The sequence below is a fragment of the Pelophylax lessonae genome (assembly GCF_965119305.1).
Source record: "Pelophylax lessonae genome assembly, chromosome: 7".
NCBI lineage: Eukaryota > Metazoa > Chordata > Amphibia > Anura > Ranidae > Pelophylax > Pelophylax lessonae.
Window position 1 is genome coordinate 218,763,645 of NC_138774.1, and position 24,383 is coordinate 218,788,027.

The 24,383-nt window shown below is 44.2% G+C and overlaps 1 protein-coding gene across 1 annotated transcript in view; it reads right to left on the reverse strand.

Moving 5' to 3' along the window:
- Positions 1 to 1,476: 1,476 nt before the first annotated feature.
- LOC309559542 (bile salt-activated lipase-like) overlaps positions 1,477 to 24,383 on the reverse strand; it is a gene marked incomplete at its 3' end in the record, with an annotated part of 37,984 nt that continues 15,077 nt past the window's right edge. The window contains exons 4-9 of the mRNA XM_082262842.1: positions 22,894 to 23,001; positions 20,831 to 20,948; positions 16,386 to 16,572; positions 12,545 to 12,748; positions 3,903 to 4,100; positions 1,477 to 1,651 (exon numbers count right to left, since the gene is read on the reverse strand). Of these exons, the coding sequence (XP_082118968.1) occupies positions 1,477 to 1,651; positions 3,903 to 4,100; positions 12,545 to 12,748; positions 16,386 to 16,572; positions 20,831 to 20,948; positions 22,894 to 23,001 (990 nt within the window). The remainder of the gene's footprint in view (positions 1,652 to 3,902; positions 4,101 to 12,544; positions 12,749 to 16,385; positions 16,573 to 20,830; positions 20,949 to 22,893; positions 23,002 to 24,383) is intronic.

Here is a 24,383-nt window from a genome sequence, read left to right on the forward strand (position 1 = left end):
ATTTTTCATCAAGATAGGGTGATTCTACGTCCACACCCAGGTTTTTTTGCCCAAGGCTGTCTCCCCCTTTCCTTTTAATCAGAACAATATACTACCTTCCTTTTATCCAGATCCTCACTCAGAGGAGGAAAAGTTATTGCATTCTCTTGATGTAATGCATGCACTTAAGTTTTACTTAGAGAGATCAACTCGGATGCGTGAGACCGAGAACTTGTTTGTGCTGCTAGAAGGGCCCAGGAAGGGGTTGGCAGCATCTAAGTCTACAATTTCTCATTGGATTCGCCAGCTTATTACCCTGGCTTATGATTTAGAAGGGAAGGTTCTACCTTTTCCTGTAAAGGCACATTCTACCAGAGGAGAAGGTGCCTCTTGGGCATATCGCCATCAAGCCTCTATGGCTCAGATTTGCAAGGCTGTGACCTGGTCGTCGGTGCATACGTTCACTCGTTTCGATCAAGTTGATGTTGGGACCCAGGAGGAATCTGCATTTGGCCAGAGTGTTAAGCAGGCAGCGGTGTAATCCTTTTTGTGGTCGGATGGCGGTATTTTTATGGTGTCCCCCTCCCCTCAGATGCATTGCTTTGGGACATCCCATATGTTATGAGTTATGGCTCTGGGTCCCGTGATGTACAAAGAGAAAAATTGAGTTTTTTAATACAGACTTACCTGTAAAATCAATTTCTTGAGGTACATCATGGGACACAGAGGTCCCTCCCCTCTTCTATGGGGTCTTTATTGCTTGCTACAATACTGAGGTACTTCCTGCGTAGAAGGGGTTATATAGGGGGGCATCCTTTCTGATTGGTTGCCAGTGTCTTTCACCTGTAGGTGGCTATTTAACCCATATGTTATGATTTATGGCTGTGTCATGTGATGTACTGCAAGAAATGGATTTTACAGGTAAGTCTGTATTAAAATATAATTTTTTTTACGGTAAGTCAAAAGTCCCATTTTTTTCCCCCCCCTGAAAACATGCATTTTAAAAATGGCTGCACAAATATTGTGCAACTTAAAAATTTTTAATGGCCAACATTTTTATTCTCCAGGGTCTCTGCTTTCAAAAAATATATAATGTCTGGGGGGTTCTAATTCATTTTCTAGCAAAAAATAAAAAAATGTATGGCAGAATTTTTGAAGTGGCTAAAAAAAAAAAAAAAAAAAAAGTGTGATGCACTATGATTGGCTGCATTGGCACTGCTGTCCTCCAACTTCACAACAGCTGCTGTGATGTAACCCAGCCCTAAAAGAGGCTGGAGCAGATTAGCTCCATTTAAATGCAATTTAAAAAATGAAAAAAGGAGTTATTTTTGATATAATAAAAAAACAGTACTTTATGAAACATGTCATTAAATTAGGTTTTAGATCTAATGTAGGCCTACATAACATCTGTTCCATCTCTATAGTCATAAAAGCATGAAATAAAAAGTCATAGCCATTGCTGGGTTATCTGATTTTATTGATCAGTGAACAAGTTATTTAAACAGTAGGTAGGCTGCGGTAGGTCTGGACCCAGAAGCGGACATAAGGTGATCTTAGTCCTTGTTTCATGGAATTGTTGGTGATGTCATTGTTAATTTCAAGATATTGACCGTAATCAGTTTCGTAAGGAAGCCAAGAAGTAGGGACCTGGGATGGACCTTGACTGGGGTCGCTATTTGACAAAACAGAAAGACAATTAAAAGATCTACCATAGGCACGAAATATCAAACCACCGACCGACATAGGAGCGAGTTTATGAAGACATAAACATCTATACATATTTTTTTCCCCCACTGAAACCCCCAGTTAAATGCCCATTTCCCATTAATGTACTCTAATTTCCCAACAAGACCTACTGCTTTTACTGGCTGAGAACTAAAAATAATTGAATATTTCACTACCTACTACAGTACCTCACGAAAGTGAGTACACCGCTTTTACATTTTTGTGAATATTTTATTATATCTTTTAATGTGACAACACTGAAGAAATTACACTAAGGTTCCCCCACACAAAAGTTCCTACCCTCAGCCAGGGCAGTATTCTCAGCTCTGTTCCCCTTTTTCTAGGGAACTGTCCCTCTTTTTCTAGGGAACTGTTCCTCTTTTTCTAGGGAACTGTCCCTCTTTTGGAGCTGTGCCTTCCTGTCACTCCTCTATAAACTTGCTTTTTGAAAATTTTTAAATTATATCTTTTAAATGATACTTTATTTGAGAAAACAGCAATGTGCTCTTTGATTGCTGCCTATTCTGTCTGATGTAAAAGGCTGGGTTCACATACAGTATCTCACAAAAGTGAGTACACCCCTTACATTTTTGTAAATATTTTATTATATCTTTTCATGTGACAACACTGAAGAAATGATACTTTGCTACAATGTAAAGTAGTGAGTGTACAGCTTATATAACAGTGTAAATTTGCTGTCCCCCTCAAAATAACTCAACACACAGCCAATTAATGTCTAAACCACTGGCAACAAAAGCAAGTAGGGCTGCATGAGTTCTGCCGGCACTGGGGAGCTACAGTTCATTGAGGGAACCATGAATGCCAACATGTACTGTGACATACTGAAGCAGAGCATGATCCCCTCCCTTCAGAGACTGGGCTGCAGGGCAGTATACATGATAAAGACCACTGCCTTGCTAAAGAACTTGAGGGTAAAGGTGATGGACTGGCCAAGCATGTCTCCAGACCTAAACCCTTTTGAGCATCTGTGAGGCATCCTCAAATGGAATGTGGAGGAGCGCAAGGTCTCTAACATCCACTAGCTCCATGATGTCATCATGGAGGAGTGAAAAAAGCACTCCAGTGGCAACCTGTGAAGCTCTGGTGAACTCCATGCCCAGTTTAAGGCAGTGCTGGAAAATATTAGTGGCTACACAAGATATTGACACTTTAGGCCCAACTTTGACATTTTCACTTAGGGGTGTACTCACTTTTGTTGCCAGCAGTTTAGACATTAATGGCTTAGTGTTGAGATATTTTGAGGGACAGAAAATTTACACTGTCATACAAGCTGTACACTCACTACTTTATATTGTAGCAAAGTGTCATTTCTTCAGTGATGTCATATGAAAAGGTATAATAAAATATTTTCAAAAATGTGGGGGGTGTACTCACTTTTGTGAGATACTGTATATGGATTCTCATGCATTTCACTGCACCAATGTCTGGGGATGAGTGTGGTAGAATTCTTCCTTACTTCAAAGAATGGATACAATTTTCCTATGCAATCTATGCCATTATTTGGCCTTCCCTTTTTTTTTTTTTTTTTCAAAAAATGAAATGGCCATGTTAAGAAGGAGACTGAGCATTGGCATATTCTGCCAAGGGGTGTATCACAAATAAACATTCCCCAATCTGAACTTAGGAGGCTTCAAAAGACTAAGACTATATGCACATAAAAGTCATGGTTGGGAATGAGTGGATTTTTATAATAGGCACTTTTTATATCACTGACAATTTACCCAGCGCTTTACTTATATTGTACATTCACATCAGTCCCTGGTCTTGAGGAGCTTACAAACCAAGATCCCAATCCCACATACATACACCAGAACCAATTAACCTTCCACCGTGTAGGAGAAAACCCACGCAAGTACAGGGAGAACATGTAAACTCCATGCAGGTAGAGTCCTGGTTGGGGTGGTTCGATGACCCTAGTGCAGTGATGGCAAACTTTGGCACCCCAGATGTTTTACAACTACATTTCCCATGATGCTAAACTACACTGTAGAGTTCATGAGCATCATGGGAAGATTCACTATCACTGCCCTAGTGCTACAAATCAGAAGTGCTAATCATTAAATCACTGTGCTGCCCATGCAATATCTACCATGATGGCAAAATATCTCCCTGACAGTCCACATCTTAGGGGTGTCAATCACAACAGCTGGATGAAATCAGTAAAGCTTCCTGCTTACCCAGTTGCAGCAAAGTTGGTCCAGTAAGCAATCATGGCCCCTGACACATTTCTGTCCTGGGTTCTGTAAGCCAGTGGGGTGGCGAAGGGCTTTCCAAAAATAAACTGCAAATCATCAGCGTGATCAGCTCCCACCCAGCTGGGGTAAAGAGGCATACGTGAAGGATGAGAAAACAGGTAGCTGTAGGTCTTTCCAGTCCTATAAGAAGAAGATGATTATTAACATCATATGTGAATTTAAAACATGTTCCAATATTTATATGTAGAGATGTGCACAATGGAAATTCGTTTTTTTCTGGTACAATATTTTTATTGGTATATTGACAATTACAACCACAAAATCCCCACGCAGGGGATATAAACAGTAAGCACGATATAGAATCACAAAACTACAATGACCTTCCGAGCAGGGCCAGGGTTCAAGACAGGGTGCCTGGGCCTTTGGGTCTAGGGGCTGAGATGAATATAAGGAGTGGACGAGTCCACTAAAAAAAGAGACAACCCAAACGAAAACAGCACAAAATAAAAAAGTGGGGAAAAAAAGAAGTAAGGGAGCATGATCACAGATGATTAGAGAGTAGAAAAGAAGGGAAAGTGTTCCCCCAGGCTGGGGAGTGGAAGACATTAGGTGGGAAGGCCCAAACTGGTCAGGTGCAAGGTTGGAAGGGCATAGGACCATCATGGGGTCCACAACATAAAAAATTTGGCATGGGAGACGTGGAGGATACTGGTCATCTTTTCATTGATCATGAGGGTTGTCAGGATGGTCTTTACCTCTGCAAACGAAACAGCAGGCTTTTTCCACACCCTGGCAATTGCCGGCTTGGCAGCAATAAATAAGGAGGTGGCCAATTTCTGCAGGTAAGAAAAAAGGCTTGGGATCGGGCAGTGAAGCAGTGCTAATTTGGCATCCATTTGGATAGGTATATGGAAGAGAGTGTACCCTCGACCAGAATCCCACCAGGCAGGGGTGGGACCACCAAATATGGATTTTGTCTCCTCGCTGGATGCATACCCAGAAACATCTGTCATTGTGTGATGGATTTGATTTGGCAATACAGGCTAGGACCCAGTGGAAATTTTTTTTTTTTTTTCGTTTTCATTAGGCAATACATTTTATTTCTTCATATTCATTATGTTAAAACAAATTTTTTTTTTCAGGAGGGTATATATTCATTGTTCCAAATTGATTTGTATTTTCGGAAGTTCTGTTATTCATTTGTTATTTTGGAAGATAAGATATATTCATTTGAACGTGGTAATAATAATAAGTAGGAAATTGATTTTCTTATTTCACTTTTATACCTTATTGTATTTATTGCAATATGTAGTGCATTTTTTATAATAGTTAAAAATGTTAGGGCAAAAGAATCGGCTGATTGTGCAAGAGTCAAAGTCTACTGTGCTGCTCTCCTCTGAATGAATGAATTAGGCATTCATTCATTATGTTGAATTGTTTTTCCCATTCCTAACTGACCTGTTTGTTGGGCTGCGCACATACAGTGCATCCAGAAAGTACGCTTCACTTTTTCCACATTTTATGTTACAGCCTTATTCCAAAATGGTTTAAATTCATTATTTCTCTTTCATTCATTGACAGAAACAGCTCTTGATCTTCTTAACCATTGGGTTATACTGCCCCCTGCAGGAGTAGGACACTAGGCAGAAGAAAAGTCTGGATATGCCTATGGGCAGTCCCAGGGGGTATACTCCTTCTGTCTGCAGTCCCAGGGGGTATACTCCTTCTGTCTGCTATAGGTACTCAGTTTTTTTCTGCCTAGTCAGGAGAAAAGACTTAGTTCCTTGCTGGGATCTCTGGTCCTGGCAATTTTTTATTTTTAGATAGAAATTTTTCTCCTGGTTTTTTCCTGTGAGATCTACAATAAACTGCTGGACTGGACGACAAGCTGGATAATCTAGATTCAGTGGTTACCCCAGTCTGGCCAGCGAGCGAGCAGACCTCAGCTCTACACTAGGTCGGCCGCGACATAACCCCACCGGACGGGGGCTGGCCTGCGAGTTAAACACCTCATGAGGTCGCATATGACTGGGTCTCGGCCCGAATCGCAGTGTTCCTCCTGGCTGACAGCCCCCCCCATTTATATGGCGAGGGGTTTTGTCTGAAGCAGTGCCCACCTGGTTCCTGGTATGGTGAGTAGCTGTCCCCCTCTCCCCCTGGAGGGTTTTGGGGTGGACGTGGGCCCTTGGGACAGTCAGACCCCTGGGTTCCCCTCCTTCCCATTAGGCACCCCCCTTCATCTGTCCCCCCATCCCCCCCTCCACTTATGCTGGGGTTGTGTGGGTAGCCTGGTCCACCACCTGGGGTGGGGGCAGGGCACTATGCTGGCGATGGGAGCAGTGGGGTGCGCCGCCGGCGACCAGATGATTGGCTGCGGGAGAGGGGGGTTGTACCTGATGGGAGCTCCTGCCGAGGCCCCCCATCCTGCCCAGGCCTGTCCTTGAGGCCTAGGGATCCCTCCTGGGTCCCTGGAAGCCTCGTGGTGCCGCAATTTTGTTGTAGCCTGTGTGCTCAATGCATGGCTGCTATTTTGCAGTGGTTTTCCATTGAAAACAGCGGTAACCATCCCCTGGTGCTGACTCCTGCATCTTTTCACTTCCTGGTCGCCGCACATGGAGGGCAGTCCATCCTGGTGGCTCTCTCTGGTACCCTCTCTGCTGAGGATGGCTTTGTGCCTGGTGACCAGGTGGTGCTGCCAGCGCGGTGGGGGTTGTCCTTTTGCAGTGTTTTACACTTTTTTTGGGGTCTCCCTGATGACTCATGGAGTCTTTGGAGCACATCTCCCCACCTGATCCCCTCTCTGAGGCTGACGGGCCCTCCACCTTTGTGTCCTGAGTGGAGGTGGTTTTCAGGCAATGGGCAAGCAAAAAGCGCCCCCCGCCCTCATCTGTCTCCTCACATTCTGAATCTGATTCGGCGAGCTGCGGATGTGGGTCTTCCCTTCCTGCTGGGTCTGCGACCACGTGCCCGGTATCCCCAGATAGTGTGGATGATTCCTCCACATCTGCAACTGCGCATGAAAAGGCGCTGGTGGAAGCACTGATTGTATCTGTGCATGAGACCTTAAAGATGAAGGATGAAGCTGCGACGGAGGCACAGGTTCCCTTTGACATTCACAAGCCATCCAGAGTAGCAAAGGTGTTGCCTTTCCCCGCCTATTTTGACAGAATTGTCGCTTAAGTGTGGGGACGACCAAAGCATCCCCTTGGGGTCCCTAAGTGATTTGCTAGGCGATACCCCTATGAGGAGTCCCTTCTTAAGAAGTAGACTGTTCCACCGGCGGTGGACCCTCCGGTTTCCAGATTGAACAAGGCAACCATGATTCCGGTTAAAGAGTCCCCGACCTTTAAGGATCCAGCTGACAGAAAGGCGGAGGCTGTGGCCCGCAATATGTAAACTCTGGCTGGTTCACCATTGCCCTGGTGTCGCAAAATCTGACTATGTGGGCTAAGCTTTTACGCCATGACCTGGAGGGAGAACAGCTTCCCCCTGCCTTTGCTGAGCTAGCGGACCGGCTAGTCCAGGGGCTTTAGTTTATCTGTGATGCCTCTTTGGATGCAGGCTCCCCTAGTGGCAGTGGTCTCTCATTGTGTCTTTTGGCTCAAATGCTGGTCTGCGGACCAAGCTTCAAAAAAGACCTTGACCTTGACTGATCTCCCCTTTCAAGGAGATTTGTTTGGAGCTACCCCCTGGATGACATTATTAAAGGCCCCACAGGGGGTAAGAGTACCTTTCATCTGCACCTTACTAAGGGCAAGGACCCTCGTCGTAGACGTTGGCCCTCCTTCTCGGCTCATAAGAAGTTTTTTCTTCCCTCGGGGTCAACTGACAAGGGCTTGAAACCTTTCAGGGCCTTCTCTGAAGGATCCAAACGAACCTGGTCTGGCAAGCCGAGAGCGGGCTTCCCCAGACCCGTGAACAAGGCTCCTTCAGCATGAAGGTGCGCCTTTACCTGTATCGGGGGTGGGGGGGGACGTCTTTGCTGGTTTCCGGACCCATGGACTTCCCTGGTAGAAGACAAGTGGGTCCACAAAGTCATTCGGTCTGGCTTCGATATCGAGTTTTGCTCTTGTCCCCCAGCAAAGTTCTTTCCTTCCAACTTGCACCTGTCCCCAGACCGCTTACAGGGCCTGTTACTTCAAGGGGTGATTGTCCCGGTTCCGAACTTCGGAATGTTTTTACTCAAACCGGTTTATAGTTCCCAGGAAGGAATGCATTGTGCGTCTTATCCTGGACCTCAAGGCGCTGAACTACTTTGTACGGGTGCAGAAGTTCAGGATGGAGTCCATTCGCACAGTGGTGGCATCCCTGCATCAGGGGGATTTTCTTGCTTCTATCGACATCAAGGATGCTTACCTTTACATTCCAATATGTGACGGTCACAAACACTTCCTCCGCTTTGCCGTGGGAGAGGAGCATTATCAATTTGCGGCATTGCCCTTTGGTCTCGCCTCTGCTCCTTAGGTCTTCACAAAAGTGTTAGCTCCAGTGCTAGCATTGTTACACCAATGAGGAATCGCGGTACAGGACTACTTGGATGACCTCCTTCTGCGAGCGGAGTCTCCTACTACTCAATGTCTTGGAACTGCAAGTAATCAAACTGTGCCTGGACCATTGGATCGTCTTCAGGGATGTCCAGTGCACATTCAATCAGACAATGCCACGGCCGTGGCTTATGTCAATCACCAGGGGGGCACAAGAAGTTTTCTGGCAGGTCTGGAGGTAACTGGAATTCTAAGGTGGGCAAAAGGACCAAGGGAAGTGGTCCCTTCACTGCTTCATCAATTGTGTCTTCAGTGGGGTATCCCTGAGGTGGATCTGTTGGCGTCTCCGCTCAACAGAAAGGTGCAGAGGTTTGTGGCTTGGTCACGGGATCCTCTAGCGGATGCCACAGACACGCTGGTGGCCCCGTGGGATCAGTATAATCTGATTTACGCCTTCCCTCCTCTCAAGCTTTTGCCAAGACTTCTACGCAGGATCGAGGCAGAAGGGATTCTTAGTGGCGCGGGCTTGGTGCGCCAATCTGGTGCGGCTGGTCACCGACGTTCGTTGGAAGCTTCCTCTCAGGGAGTATCTGCTGTCCCAAGGACCGATCTTCTGTCCTGCTTTACAGTCACTGGCTTTGACAGCTGGGCTGTTGAATGCCAGGTGCTGATGGATAGAGGTTTGTCTGCGTCGGTAATTCCAACGCTGTTAAAAGCTAGGAAATATACCATCATACCTGGAAGTCGTACATTGCGTGATGTGAGTCTCTTGGGGTTCATCCTCGCTCTCTGCTTGGTGGCTCGGATCTTGACCTTCCTTCAATGGGGGGTTGAGCAGAAACTGGTCTTGAGTACTATCAAGCATCAGGTGTCAGCCTTAGTGATCTTCTATCAACAGGCCCTTGGCCACATACTCCCTTGTGCATACTATCTTCAGGGAGTTATGTACTTGGCTCCTCCAGTGCGGTCTACGTTGCCGCCTTGGGACCTCAATTTGGTGCTCTCAGTTCTTCAGAAGCCTCCTTTTGAGAATCTTCGGGAGATTCCCCTGCTTACGCTGTCCCAGTAGGTGGCCTTCTTGGTGGCTATCACTTCTGCGCGCAGGGTGTCGGAATTAGCAGCATTAGCATGTCGTTCAACTTACTTGGTTCACAGAGATAAGGTGGTTCTTTGTCCCTGTCCGTCATTCCTTCCAAAGGTTTTCTCAGATTTTTATTTGAATGAAGACATTGTGTTGCCTTCCCTGTGCCCCAGGCCAAAACATCCAAAGGAAATTGCTTTGTATGCCTTGGATGTGGTCCAGGCAATTGGGGTGTACCTGCCAGCTATGGAGTCTCTTAGGAAGTCGGACTCACTATTTGTGCTTACGGATGGGCCTCAGAAAGGGTTGTCCTCTGCCTCTGGGACCATTTCCAGATAGATCAAACAGGCGGTGATTCAGGCCTATTCTATCAAGGGTCAGGTTCCTCCTTTCCCTGTCAAGGCGCACTCTACTCGGGCGCTCAGGGCCTCCTGTCATCAGGCGTCAGTGACGCAGCTTTGCAAGGTGGCTACCTGGTCGTCCGTGCACACTTTCACAAAGTTCTATAAAGTGGATGTGTTGGCATCTGCGGATGCTTCCTTTGGCCGCAAGGTTTTGCAGGCTGCTGTTTAGAGGACCTGGTGCTCTTTGAGGGTATATTGTATTTTTCAGGTTAGCTCCAGTTGTTTTGGTTGAGCTCCTGTTTACCTGGTTGGCTAAAGTAGCCTTGGGAATTTATTTTTCGCTGTTCCCATCCCTCATGTTTAACACTGTTTTGGGACGTCCCAATGGTTAAGAAGATCAGGAGCTGTGTCTGTCAATGAACGAAAGAGAAAATGGGATTTTTGAATTACCGTAAAATCTCTCATTTCTCTGGTGTTCATGGACGGACACAGCCCTCCCCCTCTGTGGAGTAGTAATTCTTCTGACATTGCTTGTAACAAAACTTGAGTACCTATAGCAGAGAGAGGGAGTATATCCCCTGGGACTGCCCATAGGCGTAGCCAGACTTTTTTTCTGCCTAGTGTCCTACTCCTGTAGGGGTCAGTATAACCCAATGGTTAAGAAGATGAGGAGCTGTGTCCGTCAATGAACATTAGAGAAATGTATTTTACGGTAAGTCAAAAATCTAATTTTTCCTCAAAATTCTACAAACATTACCCCATAATGACAACGTGAAAGGAGTTTGTTTGAAATCTTTGCAAATTTATTAAAAATATCACGTTTATAAGTTTTCACAGCCTTTGCTCAAGACTTTGTTGAAACACTTTTGGCACCAATTACAGCCTCAAGTCTTTTTGAGTATAATGCTACAAGCTTGGGACATCTATTTCTCTTTCGTTCATCGAAGGACACAGCGCTCCATAAATCATGACTACTAGGTTATATTGCCTCCCCCAGGAGTAGGACTAGGCAGAACAAAAAACACCTGGCTACGCCCTCAGCTTGTTATATAACCCCTCTCTCTGCTCTAGGTAATCAGTTTTAATCTGTCTAGTCAGGAGCAAGGACCTAGCTGGGATCTCTGGTTCTAGCAATTTTTTCTGCCTTCACCCATTATTGGGGTAGGGGACATCTTCGCTGGTTTCCGGCCCAGTGGACCTCGTTTGTGAGCGTCAAGGAGGTCCGCAAAATGTTTCTTTTGGGGATACCCAGAAAGGGTATGTCACTTTTTAAAAAAGTGACAGTATTCAAAAAATGCAGATTTTGGCATTTTGAATACTTTTAAGTGCAGTGGAGGGGTTTGAGGTCTTTTAGACCCCAGATCACTCCATAAAGAGTACCTGTCACTGCCTATTACTGTCACAAGGGACAGTTTGCTTGGGCAGCAAAGAAAACGCATACGTAAGTAACGCCCGCAAATGTAAACGGTGTTCAATTCACACATGTGAGGTATCGCCGCGATCGTTAGAGCAAGAGCAATAATTCTAGCAAAAGATCTCCTCTGTAACTCTAAACTGATAGCCGTTAAAACATTAAATGTCCGCGAACCATTTAAAATGCTGCCAATGGAGAAAATTGAATTACTGTAGTTTGTCACCATTCCAGGAGTGTGCGCAATTTTAAACCGTAACATGTTAGACATCATCTTTCACAATATACAAAAAATTGGGCTAACTTTACTGTTTAGTTTTTTTTTTAAATTCAGAGGAGTGTATTTTTTTTTGCGTTTTGAAAGACCACTGCGTGAATACTGAGTGACAAAAATATTGCAACGACCACCATTTTATTCTCCAGAGTCTTTGCTAAAAAAATTGTATATAATGTTTGGGGGTTCTAAGTAATTTTCCAGCACAAAATACTGATTTTAACTTGTAAACAACAAGTGTCAGAAATAGGCCTGGTCCTTAAAGGAGTTGTAAAGTCAGGAAGGTTTTTTATCTTCATGCATTCTTTGCATGAAGATAAAAACCTTCTGTGTGTAGCAGCCCCCCTCAGTCCCTCTAATACTTACCTGAGGTCCTTCTCTGTCCAGCGATGTCTACGAGTCCTTCGGCCGTCCGGGATTCTCCCTCCTGTTTGGCTGGGACACTGCCGCAGCACCATTGGCTCCCGCAGCTCCCGTTAGCCAATCAGGAGAGAGAGAGAGCATGGCTAAACTGCACCTTTGTGTCTGAATGGATACATGGAGCTGAAGCTCGGCTCAGGTGCCCCCATAGCAAGCTGCTTGCTGTGGGGGCACTCGATTGGAGGGAGGGGCCAGGAGCAGCAACGAGGGACCCCGGGAAGAGGAGGATCCAGGCTGCCCTGTGCAAAACCAACTGCACAAAGGAGGTAAGTATAACATGTTTGTTATTATTTAAAAAAAAATACAAGACTTTACAATCACTTAAAGTGGTTAAAGTCGATTTAGCGTCATTGTATTCAAGCATGGGAAACAGCTAATATTTTTCTTTTTCATTGCACTAGAGAATTCTAGAAGACTGCCCCACCACCAGTTATGAAGATCTATAGAGAGGGGAGGCCGGGTGCTCAGGATCAATCAGAGCACGAGGATTCCAATTACTGTGGGAATCGGTTGTGTTCCTGGTGCCTATTCAATTTGCAAATTGTCATTTCAAAAAGCAGTGTCCCTTTAATTATAGTGAAACTGACTTTTATGCTTTTGTGCCACTTACCTGGCGGTCATGGCATGATAGGCTAAAGACTCCTGGGTGGGTACAAGGAAGATGTAATCAGTCTCTGCATCAATAACGGTTTTCTTCATAAGATCCTGTGCAGGGTTGGGTCCCCAGTTTGCTGTGTAAAGGTTATAAGCCTCATCTGCTCCAGCCGATCCCTTGGGAAGTGTAAGATCTGAGATCAGCTTCTGTACCTCAGCCCTGAAGGAAATGACAAAACCCAAATGCAGAGTGGTTAAATGAGAAAATGGATATATTCCAATCTGTAACAGAAGAACAGTTAAATCTACAATGGTCTAATGCAGGGGTGTCAAACTCGATTTCATCATGGGCCGCATCAACATTATGGTCACCCTTAAAGCGCTGGTTATATCTGTAAGACTAGATGTCCAGAGCACCCTCCCCCCTTACATCAGATGCCAAGAGCCCCACCCATATGAAGACAATGGTTCCCCACTTACATCACAGTGAGGGCAGAGCTGGGAAGCAGAAAGTGCAGGGTCTGGAGGAGGACCAAATGAGAGCTGGAATCTTCTGAATGCTGAGACCAGGGGAGGTAAAAACGAGGGGTTGCTGCAGCTGAACACAGAGGACAAAGGATCTGAAGGAGAAGTTCTGTCCTCCTCTCTGCTGCCGACTGCTAATAAAGGGGATGGTGGATATGAGGGGAGTGCTGCAGCTCCAGGAGACTTGTGAGGGCCACAAGAAAAGACCTGGGGGGCCGTATTCAGCCTGCAGGCCTTGTGGTCTAATGGATATGTTGGAAATTACTGTATTCTGATTATTGTTTGAATTTAAGATAGGTAAAGCTAGTATTTAGTATATGAATTTTATTTTGCATAGCTTTTTATTTTTGTGCACTTTTACAGAGCCAAGTTGTCCAGCAAAAGTAGCAGTGACAGTGGGACAAACTATAACACATAAGCCAATTCCTTGCTGTATTGCAAACTGGGAGCATTGTATGCACCCTCTGAGGTCAGAATGGCCCCAGAAGTGTAATCAGCTTCAAGTCAAATTAGAGGCATGCCCTGCAACATTTTGATTTTTGTTAAGATTATTTTTTAAAATGACCACACACGTAGCTATTTGTGATTGATCTATGAACAAGCAACTATAAACAAGTGATTGTCATTGATTTAAAATTTTGAAATCAAAATAATTTTATTATAAAACAAAGATTTTAAACTATTTTTATAATGTAGTTTTTTTAAATTTGACCATTTGTTTAATAATTGTAAATTTAATAGAATTATAATACATTTTAATGAGCAAACAAGATATTAAAATATAGAAAAAAATTACATTTAAATCTCCATAGATCTCTAAAAGCACTTAAGCTGAACTTATACTATTCATTATACAATAAAACAATGTACTTGTTCTTTTATGTTTTTAAAAAAATAAAATAAAATGTAATGTATTAAAAAAAAAAGAGGACTTTTTTTATATACATTACATTATCAATTGTTTTTTATTTTCAATCTATTACAAATGATCATATAATCGATCTGCATTGTCTGGCAAACATGCAGATATTCATTTACCAAATCAGAAACAGCTGATAAAATTCCACCATTCCGTCAATCAACTTTACAGTATTATAATCAATCGAAAGCTCACTAAATCGACTGAAAGGAAGGTTTGTGGTTTACAAGTGTTATTCAGTTTAATCATTTTAGTTGCATTAACCACTTGCCTACCGGGCACTTTTACCCCCCTTCCTGCCCAGGCCAATATTCAGCTTTTAGCGCTGTCACTTTTTGAATGACAATTGCGCAGTCATGCAACACTGTACCCATATGAAATTTTTATCGATTTCTTTCACACAAATAGAGATTTATTTTGGTGGTATTCAATCACCACTAGGTTTTTTATTTTTTGCCAAACAAACGGAAAAAGACCAAAATGTTTTTCTTAGTTTCTGTTATAAAACTTTGCAAACAGGTAATTTTTCTCCACTGATGTGCGCTAATGAGGCTGCACTGATGTGCACTGATGAGGTGGCACTGATGGGCACCAATTGGCACTGTTGGGGCTGCACTGATAATCAGGATAGTGATGATCAGTGCCCTGATTATCAGCGCAGATCTCCCCTTTCACACTAGTCAGTTACCGGCTCTCTCCTCTGCTTACGTTGCTCGGCACTAATAGGCAGCACTGATGGACACTGTTGGGGCTGCACGAATAATCAGGACACTGATTATCAGCGCACATCTTTTTCACACTAGCCGGTGTTTCCCCTGTGTGCTCCCCTGGTCCCCCCCACACTGTGCTCCCTCCCCTCTCCTGCTAGGGGATGTGTCACAATAGAGAACGAGGAAGGGGGTCGGTAAATATGTAATTTACCAGCTCCTTCTTTTTCTGAATGGACAGACACATAATCAGTGACACTGTAAAAAAATAAAATGATAAAAAAAATAATACAATTAAAATACCAAAAAATAAAAACTACTGACACCAGTGGGTGAACTTCCAGGATCGCAAAAGTCACACTTGCGACCGAGCCCTGGCATTCCACCACCGTGGGGAGGCCCCAAGATGGCAGGAAGGGGGGCCACTGCAGAACTTGTGAAAGGGTCCCGCTGCAGGACCGTAATAAAGGGCCCCACAACGAGAGTAAAAGGGCCCCAGGATCAGTGGGAAGAGCCCCAGGCTTGAAGAGAAGGGCCCCAGCCAGTGGCCGGGGGGCCTTCATGGTACCTTGCACCGGGGCCCTGAAGGTTCTAGTTACGCCTCTGGCTCACGCTATGACAGCATGAGGAAAGGAACGCTGATACCCGGCAAGTGTGTTTACATCATGATCAGCTGTGATTGGACACAGCTGATCACGTGTTAAAGAGCCGCTGTGATTTGCTTTTTACCCCAATCTGTGATCAGCTGTGTCAGAAGGACACAGGGCTCACAGAGCGCAATCACAGGAGAATGTCATATGACACCCTCCCAGAATTGGCAGACCGTGCTGTAGCCGTCATTTTGCTATATTGCGGTCAGCAAGTGGTTAAATGATCAGATTGATACATGTGTGGCCACCATAAGACCTGATGCACAATTTTCTTTTTTTATAACTCTCCTAGAAGCCTCCTCCTAGAAGCAGCATTTTGGCTAAAAAGTGCCTGACACTTGTGTAGCACTGTCCCCGTAGGGCTTGCTGTGTGAATTTGGATGGGAGAAGGGAGTAGTGGGATACTCCAACTTAAACTAATAACAGTAGATAAGAACAACTCTCACTTGGCCTTGCCAGGTTACTTGTGGAAGCAGTCACACTGCTTTAACCATTCTGCCATTTGTATGGAAGGGATTAGGTCTTCTTGCTCTCTCCAGCAGTAGACTTGATGCAACTACATTATCTTCAGCACACTCTATAGCATCCCCTTGACTGACACCCATCCACTGACTCTTCTAGCTGAAGGGATGGCCCCCTCAGGACAGGCCCCATGACACAGATCCGTACTCACTGTATGCAGAATCAGATCCTTTCCAGTGCCTCCCTTTCAGCTCTGCAGGACCTCTGGGTTTAGTTCCTCTCTAACTCTCAGGCCCTTATATTGACCACCTGAGGTCACATGGCAACTTCTACAGAGGAGGGGCAGCTGCCCCCTCCCTCCGGGACTCTGCTCTCCAGCTGAAAGACCCCAAACACATGTGCCCTTGGCATTTATACAGTATCCCAGCATGAGCACAATGAGCAGACCTCACTAGCAGATCCTGCTCTTTGGTAGGCAGAGAACAATATAGATTTACCTGGCAATCTCTCGGGTAAGCAGAAACGTTTCAAAGCTTTACTCTCTCTCCAGCACCTACCTAGGAGGGTGCTACACTTGTAAAATATGATACGTACTGGGAGATGTCTTGGTTTGGTTTGTTTACGACAGATAGATCCATGCCAGCAAACAAATGTCCATCCATGTTGTTGGCTCCAGCCATATAGTCCACATCAGCAGCATTGGCGAACAGGTTAGCTGGCTCATCGGGGATGAAATCTCCATCGATAACTGGTGAGAAGGCCAAGTAGTGTACAACAGGGTCTAGTATGTAGGGGAAAAAGGAAGATTATTTTACAGAGCGCTCCAGGCAAACTAAAGCATGTGTGTATAGATAAACTTTTTTTTGTATAGAAGCATACACACATACATACACTGCTCAAAAAACAACAAAGGAACACTTTTTAATCAGAGTATAGCATCAAGTCAAACTCCTGGGGATATTGATCTGGTCGATTAAGTAGCAGACTGGGTTTGTAATCAGTTTTAGCTGCTTTGGTGGTAATGAAATTAACAACAAGTGCAATAGATGGCCAACAATGAGATGACCTCCAAAACAGGAATGGTTTTACAGGTGGAGGCCACTGACATTTTTTCCCCTACTTTGTATACTGTTTTTCACTAGTTTTGCATTTGAAGGGTCAGTGTCACTACTGGTAGCATGAGGTGATACCTGGACCCTATAGAGGTTGCACAGGCAGCCCAATTCTTCCAGGATGGCACATCAATACATGCCATTGCCAGAAAGTTTGCTTTGTCTTCCAGCACTGTCTCAAGAGGATGGAGGAAATTTCAGGAGAAAGGCAGTTACTCTAGGAGAGTTGGACAGGGCCGTAGAAGGTCCTTAACCCATTAGTAGGACCAGTATCTACCCCTTTGTGCAAGGAGAAACAGGATGAGCACTGCCAAAGCCCTACAAAATGACCTCCAGCAGAGCTGAGGCCACTGTGTATGTCTCTGACCAGGGGCGTAACTATAGGGGTTGCAATCGCTACCGGGCCCCATGCTCCAGGGGGCCCGGTAGCAAACCAGTGGGTGAACTTCCAGGATCGCAAGGGTCACACTTGCGACCGGACCCTGGCATTGCACCACTGTGGGGAGGCCCCAAGATTGCAGGAAGGGGGCCCACTGCAGAACTTGTGAAAGAATCCTGCTGCGGGACCGTAATAAAAGGCCATGCAACGAGTGCAAAGAGCCCCAGGATTAGTGGGAAGAGCCCTGGGCTTGAAGGTAAGGGCCCTGGCCAGGGGTCTGAGGGGCCCTTCATGGTTTCTTGCATCAGGGCCCTGAAGGTTCTAGTTACGCCTCTGTCTCTGACCAAACAATCAGAAACAGACTTCATGAGGGTAGCCTGAGGGCCCGATGCCCTCTATCTAGTGAGCCCTGTCCTCACTGCCCGGCACTGTGGAGCTCGATTGACATTTGCCATTGAACACCAGAATTGGCAGGTTCGTCACTGGCGCCCTGTGCTTTTCACAGATGAGGGTAGGTTCATCCTGAGCACATGTGACAGATGTGAAAGGGTCTTTAGAAGCTGCGGAGAACGTTATGCTGCCTGTAGGTGGTGGTTCAGTGATGGTCTAGGGAGGCATATCCATGGAGGGACACACAGACCTCTACAGGCTAGACAATGGCACCCTGACTGCCCTTAGGTATTGGAATAATATCCTTGGACCCATTATCAGACCCTACGCTGGTGCAGTGGGTCCTGGGTTGCTCCTGATGCATGAGTATGCCCCACCTCATATGGAGAGAGTATGCAGCCAGTTCCTGGTGGATGAAGGAATTGGTACCATTGAATGGCCCCCACACTCTTCTAACCTAAATCCAATAGAACACATCTGGGACATTATGTTTCAGTCTATCCGACACCGCCAGGTTGCACCTCAGTTTGTTCAGTAGCTCAGTGATGCTCTGGTCCTGATCTGGGAGGAAATACCCCAGGACACCATCCTTTGTCTCAGGAGCATGCCCCGATGTTGTCAGGCATGCATACAAGCACGCAGGGGCCATATAAACTACTATTTTCATTTCCATCAAATGATGTGGTATCCTTTCGTTCCTAACACATTACCCAGTCCATATCAATATAAATATATATATATTTCCCCATTGAGATCTGATGTGTTTTCAAAGTGTTTCTTTAATTTTTTTGAGCAGTGTATATCTATATAAAGAAGTTGTAAAGGCTTCCTTTTTCGGAAAAAAAAATGATGTCATATGTAGCAGTATTTCCAGCATCAGTGCTGGATATGGGTCTGCCATGGTTACCGTTAACACCAACAGCACATTTAAGCTTGTTGCCCAAGTGTAAATACTGAGACAATAACCAGTCTGGCATCTTTGGTTTTTAGTTTTATTTTAGGAACTTGGATCGGAGAAGGGAATGAGTGGGATACTCCTCTGGCTCAACTAGTTACAAGAATGGGACACTTGAGAGAAAAATGCCTTCTAGTGCTGACTTGACGCCGGCTGAATGCCGACCAACGCTTACTGGCGCTTGTGAACACTGACTTGCTGTCACTGAACTGAAACTGACTTCTGACACTCCGGTTAGCTCAAAGGTCCTTTTTCACTGCTTCCTCCAGTCCTCCCTGACTGAGGTAGTCACTTGCAAATACTGCTGCAACACTTAACACTTTACACTTCAGGGCCCAACCACTGGCACCCCCTTTACTCTTCAGGGTTAACTCTGCAACCTCCTGGATCCCTCTGACCTTCTCCGGAGTGGTCCCCTCTCCCAGGCAAACCCCAGGGGCAGTTTGCAGTACTCAAGACTCAGAATGCTTTCCTGAAACTCTTCCCTAACAGCTCTGCTGGTCCTCAGCAAACCTGGATCCTTCTCTGCAGCTCAGCTCAGCCCTGTGTCCACTCAGGCAAGCTGCCTGGGACACCTGATTTCAGAGATGTATAGTAACTAAGTAGAACTACTTCACTACTGTACTTAAGTACCGAAAGGCAGTATCTGTACTTCCCTTGAGTAGAATTTTTTTCTCCTACTTCCACTTTTACTTCACTACATTTTTTCGATGATTTCAATACTTCTACTCCGATATTTTTTTTTTTTTGTGCCGCATAGTTACTCGTTAAAAATTACCACTGCCAGAACAGTAGATGGCAGGTTTCATGAAGCTCAAAACATGTGTATTATCAGCGCATACGAAAATAAATGCTACTGTATGTATAAATAAAAGCTGCATTTGAAACATATATGATGTTCAAACTTTTGACTTCTTTCTTTAATAATTACATAACCCAGTACTTGTACTTTTACTTTCAGTACTTGTAGCAATTTTTTTTTTTCAAAACTACTGGTACTTTTACTTTCAGTACTTGAGTAGCAAAATTTAAAAAAAAACTATTTGCAATACTTAAGTACAAAAAATGTTGAATACTTTAGTACTTCTACTCAAGCCACTTTTTGATAGAGCACTTCCACTTCTACTCAAGTCACTTTTTGATCGAGCACTTGTACTTTTACTCAAGTATGGGTTTTGAGTACTTTATACAACTCTGCCTGATTCTTGCTGTCAGGAGGAGAGACAGCCGTCACCTCCCTCCTGGGACAATATGACATGCGCGCCCCAGAGACTTATACCCCCTCCCAGAAAACTGTGCGGCAGAATCTGCCCTTCCAGGATGGATACAAGCCCTGGTGTGCTATTGGCCAGGTTTCCTCTACTGCTGAATGAGAGCCCTCATTGGGATACAGTGGGGAGACTTCCCAGCACAACAGGCACACCTGGGAGCACATGTCAGCCTAACTGAACAATATGGCCCTGCTGTTAAGCAGACAAGGCCCCACTATAATTTACCTAGCACCTACCTTGGAGGGTGCTACACATACATTCCACGAGCGCAATTTTTATGCATGCCATGTTGGGTATCTATTTACTCAGCGTAACATTATCTTTCACATTATAGAAAAAAAATTTGGCTAACTTTACTGCTTTATTTTTTTATTCAAGAAAATGTATTTTTTCCAAAAAAATTGCGTTTGAAAGACCGCTGCGCAAATACCATGTGACAAAAAATATTGCAACGACCGCTAAAATAATATATATAATGTTTAGGAGTTCTAAGTAATTTTCTAGCAAAAAATACTGATTTTAACTTGTAAACAACAAGTTTACTTCCTACCTATCCATCCAACTGATCGGATCGCCTCCCGGGTTTATCGATGGCTCCGGTAAACCCGGAAACGACCGGAAAGTGGCGGGAGGGGAAGGGACCTCTCCCGCAGCGAATCCGCAGCCGGGATAATTTTTATATGATGTCGATTTGCCCACAGAAGTAAATGATACCGGGTTTATGTCAGCTAGCTGCTGCTATAACTCCGGTATTAAGGGTCAAAGTAATTACGTAATGCAACAGGGTTAGTGGAAGCATTCAAAATTTCAAGGTGGCTGCCATTTCAAAAAGCCAGCAGGTGACTCAATTTTTCGGGTAAACTAATAATTTAAAAAAAAAAAACAGCTTCAGACTGTGGAAATCAGTAAAACCCCCCTCAGTAAAAACTCACAGGCAAGGTTTCCTAGATCCAGTTTGTAAGCCAGGGTAAGGGCTCTAGGGTCTGTAACCCTCAAGCAGTTGGCCAGGGCAGCAGTGTCATCGATAGGACAGCCTACATTTTTGGCTACCTGGGGAAAAAAATAAATGCATTAAAAACTGAAAAAGGTATTATAACTTGCTACATACTCTAAACATTCATACCAGTCATATATTTAAGAAGCAGGGCTGCGGAATTGACCTTATGTATTTTATGCAGCCTATAAAGCCCCGCAGTTGTGCATATATCACACTGTATATGTATTTCCTTTTCTTTGGCTTGTGTTTTAAAGAGAACCTGTCAGGATAGCTGACACATGGAAAGTCCAAGGTTTCAGCATGTCCCTCTCATGACAGGTTTACTTTAGTGTGATATATGCACAACCCCGCAGTTGTGCATATATCACACTGTATATGTATTTCCTTTTCTTTGACTTGTGTTTTAAAGAGAACCTGTTAGGATAGCTGACACATGGAAAGTCCAAGGTTTCAGCATTGGAGGCTACCATGAATCTACTTTGAAAGGCAGTGCCAAGTCTATGGCAGTCAAATCAGTGAGTGTGCTTTGCCCCCACTGCTGTAACACCACTAGATCAGTGGAAGTCACAGGGATAATCGTACCCAGCACTTAGTCGGTGACCACTCACAGTAGTTACAGATCAAAGCTTCAAGGCCTCACGCAGTCTGAAGTTCCTCCTGGAGAAGACTGCTTTATAGTAGGGGGTCTTGGAAGGTATCAAAACCACAGGGTCAGATTGAAAACCAGGCAACTAGCATTTTTAGATGTAGCAATGGTAGCCTCCATGTCCCTCTCATGACAGGTTTACTTTAAGAGCTGTTCCAAATCTGTAAACTTCTGACTTAGCAGTTAATAGATTGGCTAAAAATAATAGAAAAAAGATAACACTATACTAGTGTATCTCCCCGCGCCTCGGAAAAGGTTTTGATTAAATATAAGATAAAAATATAAAAATATGTGTGTAATTAGTGAGATATAAATATAAAAATATATATTGTGTGGTAGCAGCTGAAGACCTTTTGAAAACGTCACAGGAAGTGACGAAACGCGTCAAGGTTGTGGAACGCACGTCAGCACGCTACGCACCACGTGGAACGCAAGCCGGAACACTCCGCTTGCCACTCTGCTAGGAGGTGTTTGTTAGAGGTTTCTTTGCCTGCAAACTTGGAGTTTCAGTCTTTCTTCACTCCGATTTTTATGAATATTTGATGAATAAACTTTTAAAACGATAATGCACTATCTGGAGCCTTTCTTTTAACCCCATATCCTGAGGATTGAGATCGGGTAAGGAGGAACCTAACCTGTATCCCACCAGGATCATCCACAAAGGGGATCCCCAATCTGGCCTGAACGGCCTCCAAGCGCTGTAGGTCCTAGTGCTATACAGCACATAGGACCCAACAATTCTGGTAAGTCATTTATTTCTACCACAAGCCACAGGAAAAGAGGAATCCACGTCACGAAAGTCACAAACTTTTATTTATTGAGCACGAAGCACTTTGCACCTGATCACTACTTGAAAAGACTTTATTTATTGAATGTTACATTTATTTTATTCACATATATTGATCACCACCGGAAAAGACTTATTTATCTATTTATCAATTCCTTGGAACTTTTTATTAATTTTCATGTGTTTAATTGATTTGTATTTTCACTTATACTGTAAAGATAAGTTTTCAACATTGTTCACATACATTAAGTTAATTGTTTTTCTGCGGCAAGCGCTGTATAGGCTATTTTTCTATCATGGCTAAAAATAATGCCCATTTTATGCAATATCACAAATCCACTCAGGTTTTAATACATTACATGGATACATGGATAGAAAATGTAATCTTCATACACCTACACTCATTCAACTTACCAGCTCCCAAACAGTTCCAATATGTACTCACTCTCCTATATTCTTATATATTGTGCCAAGCCCAGCCAAGGAGTGAAATTAGTTGTCACACTGTTACTGTATATGTTTAGTTGAATATAAACTACATCTGAACTTCGTAAACACTTCTTACCTCTTGAGCCCAGAAGAGAGGGTCGCGTTGAATAGCCCATGAGCTCAGACCTGTGCCACTTTGACTGATGGCTCGCTTGATGAGTCCGACATTGTAAGGAGTCAGGGTCTACAAACAGCAGCAAGGGACAGAGCAGTTAAAATAAATGGATATTACAAAATATCCACAAACATAAGATGATCATCTAACAAAATAGCTTTCAACACAGCCAACCAAATATTCTGGGTGAAAGAATCCTTCTTTCAGGTTGGATGTTCCCAGTCAGTTGCTATTGTTTTCCTCTAGAATAGGCTGGTGCTGGAGCATTTCAGTACAGTGTAAAAACCTATATGCTCAGGGGATACAAGCATGCATGTTTATGCACATACCTGACCTTGTTTGCTATTGAAAAACATTCTAGCATTCTTACAGACTCAACAGCTGAGATTTCTGAAAGTTTGGGAACCTTGGCTTCAAAATGTACTCCCAACCCTGGATCAATTTTCTCAAAGCTTTTCATGAACACCTAATTTTCATATCTGGTTCTGAGCTCCAAGGAGTAAACTACTCCCCTGCCTCTGCATGTTCTCCCCCCTTCTCTACTACTTATTTCCCTTTCCCCCTCTTTCCGTCCATCTTATGCCTCCTTTCCCAGATTCCTTCCCTTTCCCCGTTTTCTGTCCATCTTCTGCCTACTTTCCCTTAGTTTTCGTCCATCTTCTCTTGCCTCCCAGATTCCTTCCCTTTCCCCTTGTTTCCATCCATCTTCTGCCTCCTTTCCCCGTTTCCATCCATCTTCTGCCTCCTTTCCTAGATTCCCTCCTTTTCCCTGTTTCCATTCATCTTCTGCCTCCTTTCCCAGATTCCCTCCTTTTCCCCGTTTCCATTAATCTTCTGCCTCCTTTCCTAGATTCCCTCCTTTTCCCTGTTTCCATCCATCTTCTGCCTCCTTTCCCCGTTTCCATCCATCTTCTGCCTCCTTTCCTAGATTCCCTCCTTTTCCCTGTTTCCATCCATCTTCTGCCTCCTTTCCTAGATTCCCTCCTTTTCCCGTTTCCATCCATCTTCTGCCTCCTTTCCTGGATTCCTTGCCTTTCCCCCTTGTTTCCATTCATCTTCTCGTGCCTCCTTTCCCAGATTCTTTTCCTCCATCCCTAATATCTACCTACAGCTGAAAGTCCACATTTCTTGCTACCCTCGTAGGAGGGAACCTTATCATGGGAAGCTTAATCACCCAGTGCAGGTTGCTGATGTGACTGCCCTCTTTGTTTGGCTCTCCTATTTACAATTAGTGAATCACATTGCTGTGATTGTGCAGTCCCTGCATGGGCAACTGTCTGGTCATCCCCTGGTCTGAAAAACAATAAAAATATTGTATAAAAAAAAAGAAAAACCCCAACCTAAGCAGTAGAATTTAAACCTTTTTGTTCACCAAAAAAAATTAGCTTGAAGGACCTTAATCAGCACAAAAGAACAATATAGAAAAGAAATAGTATTTATTTTATGCTACT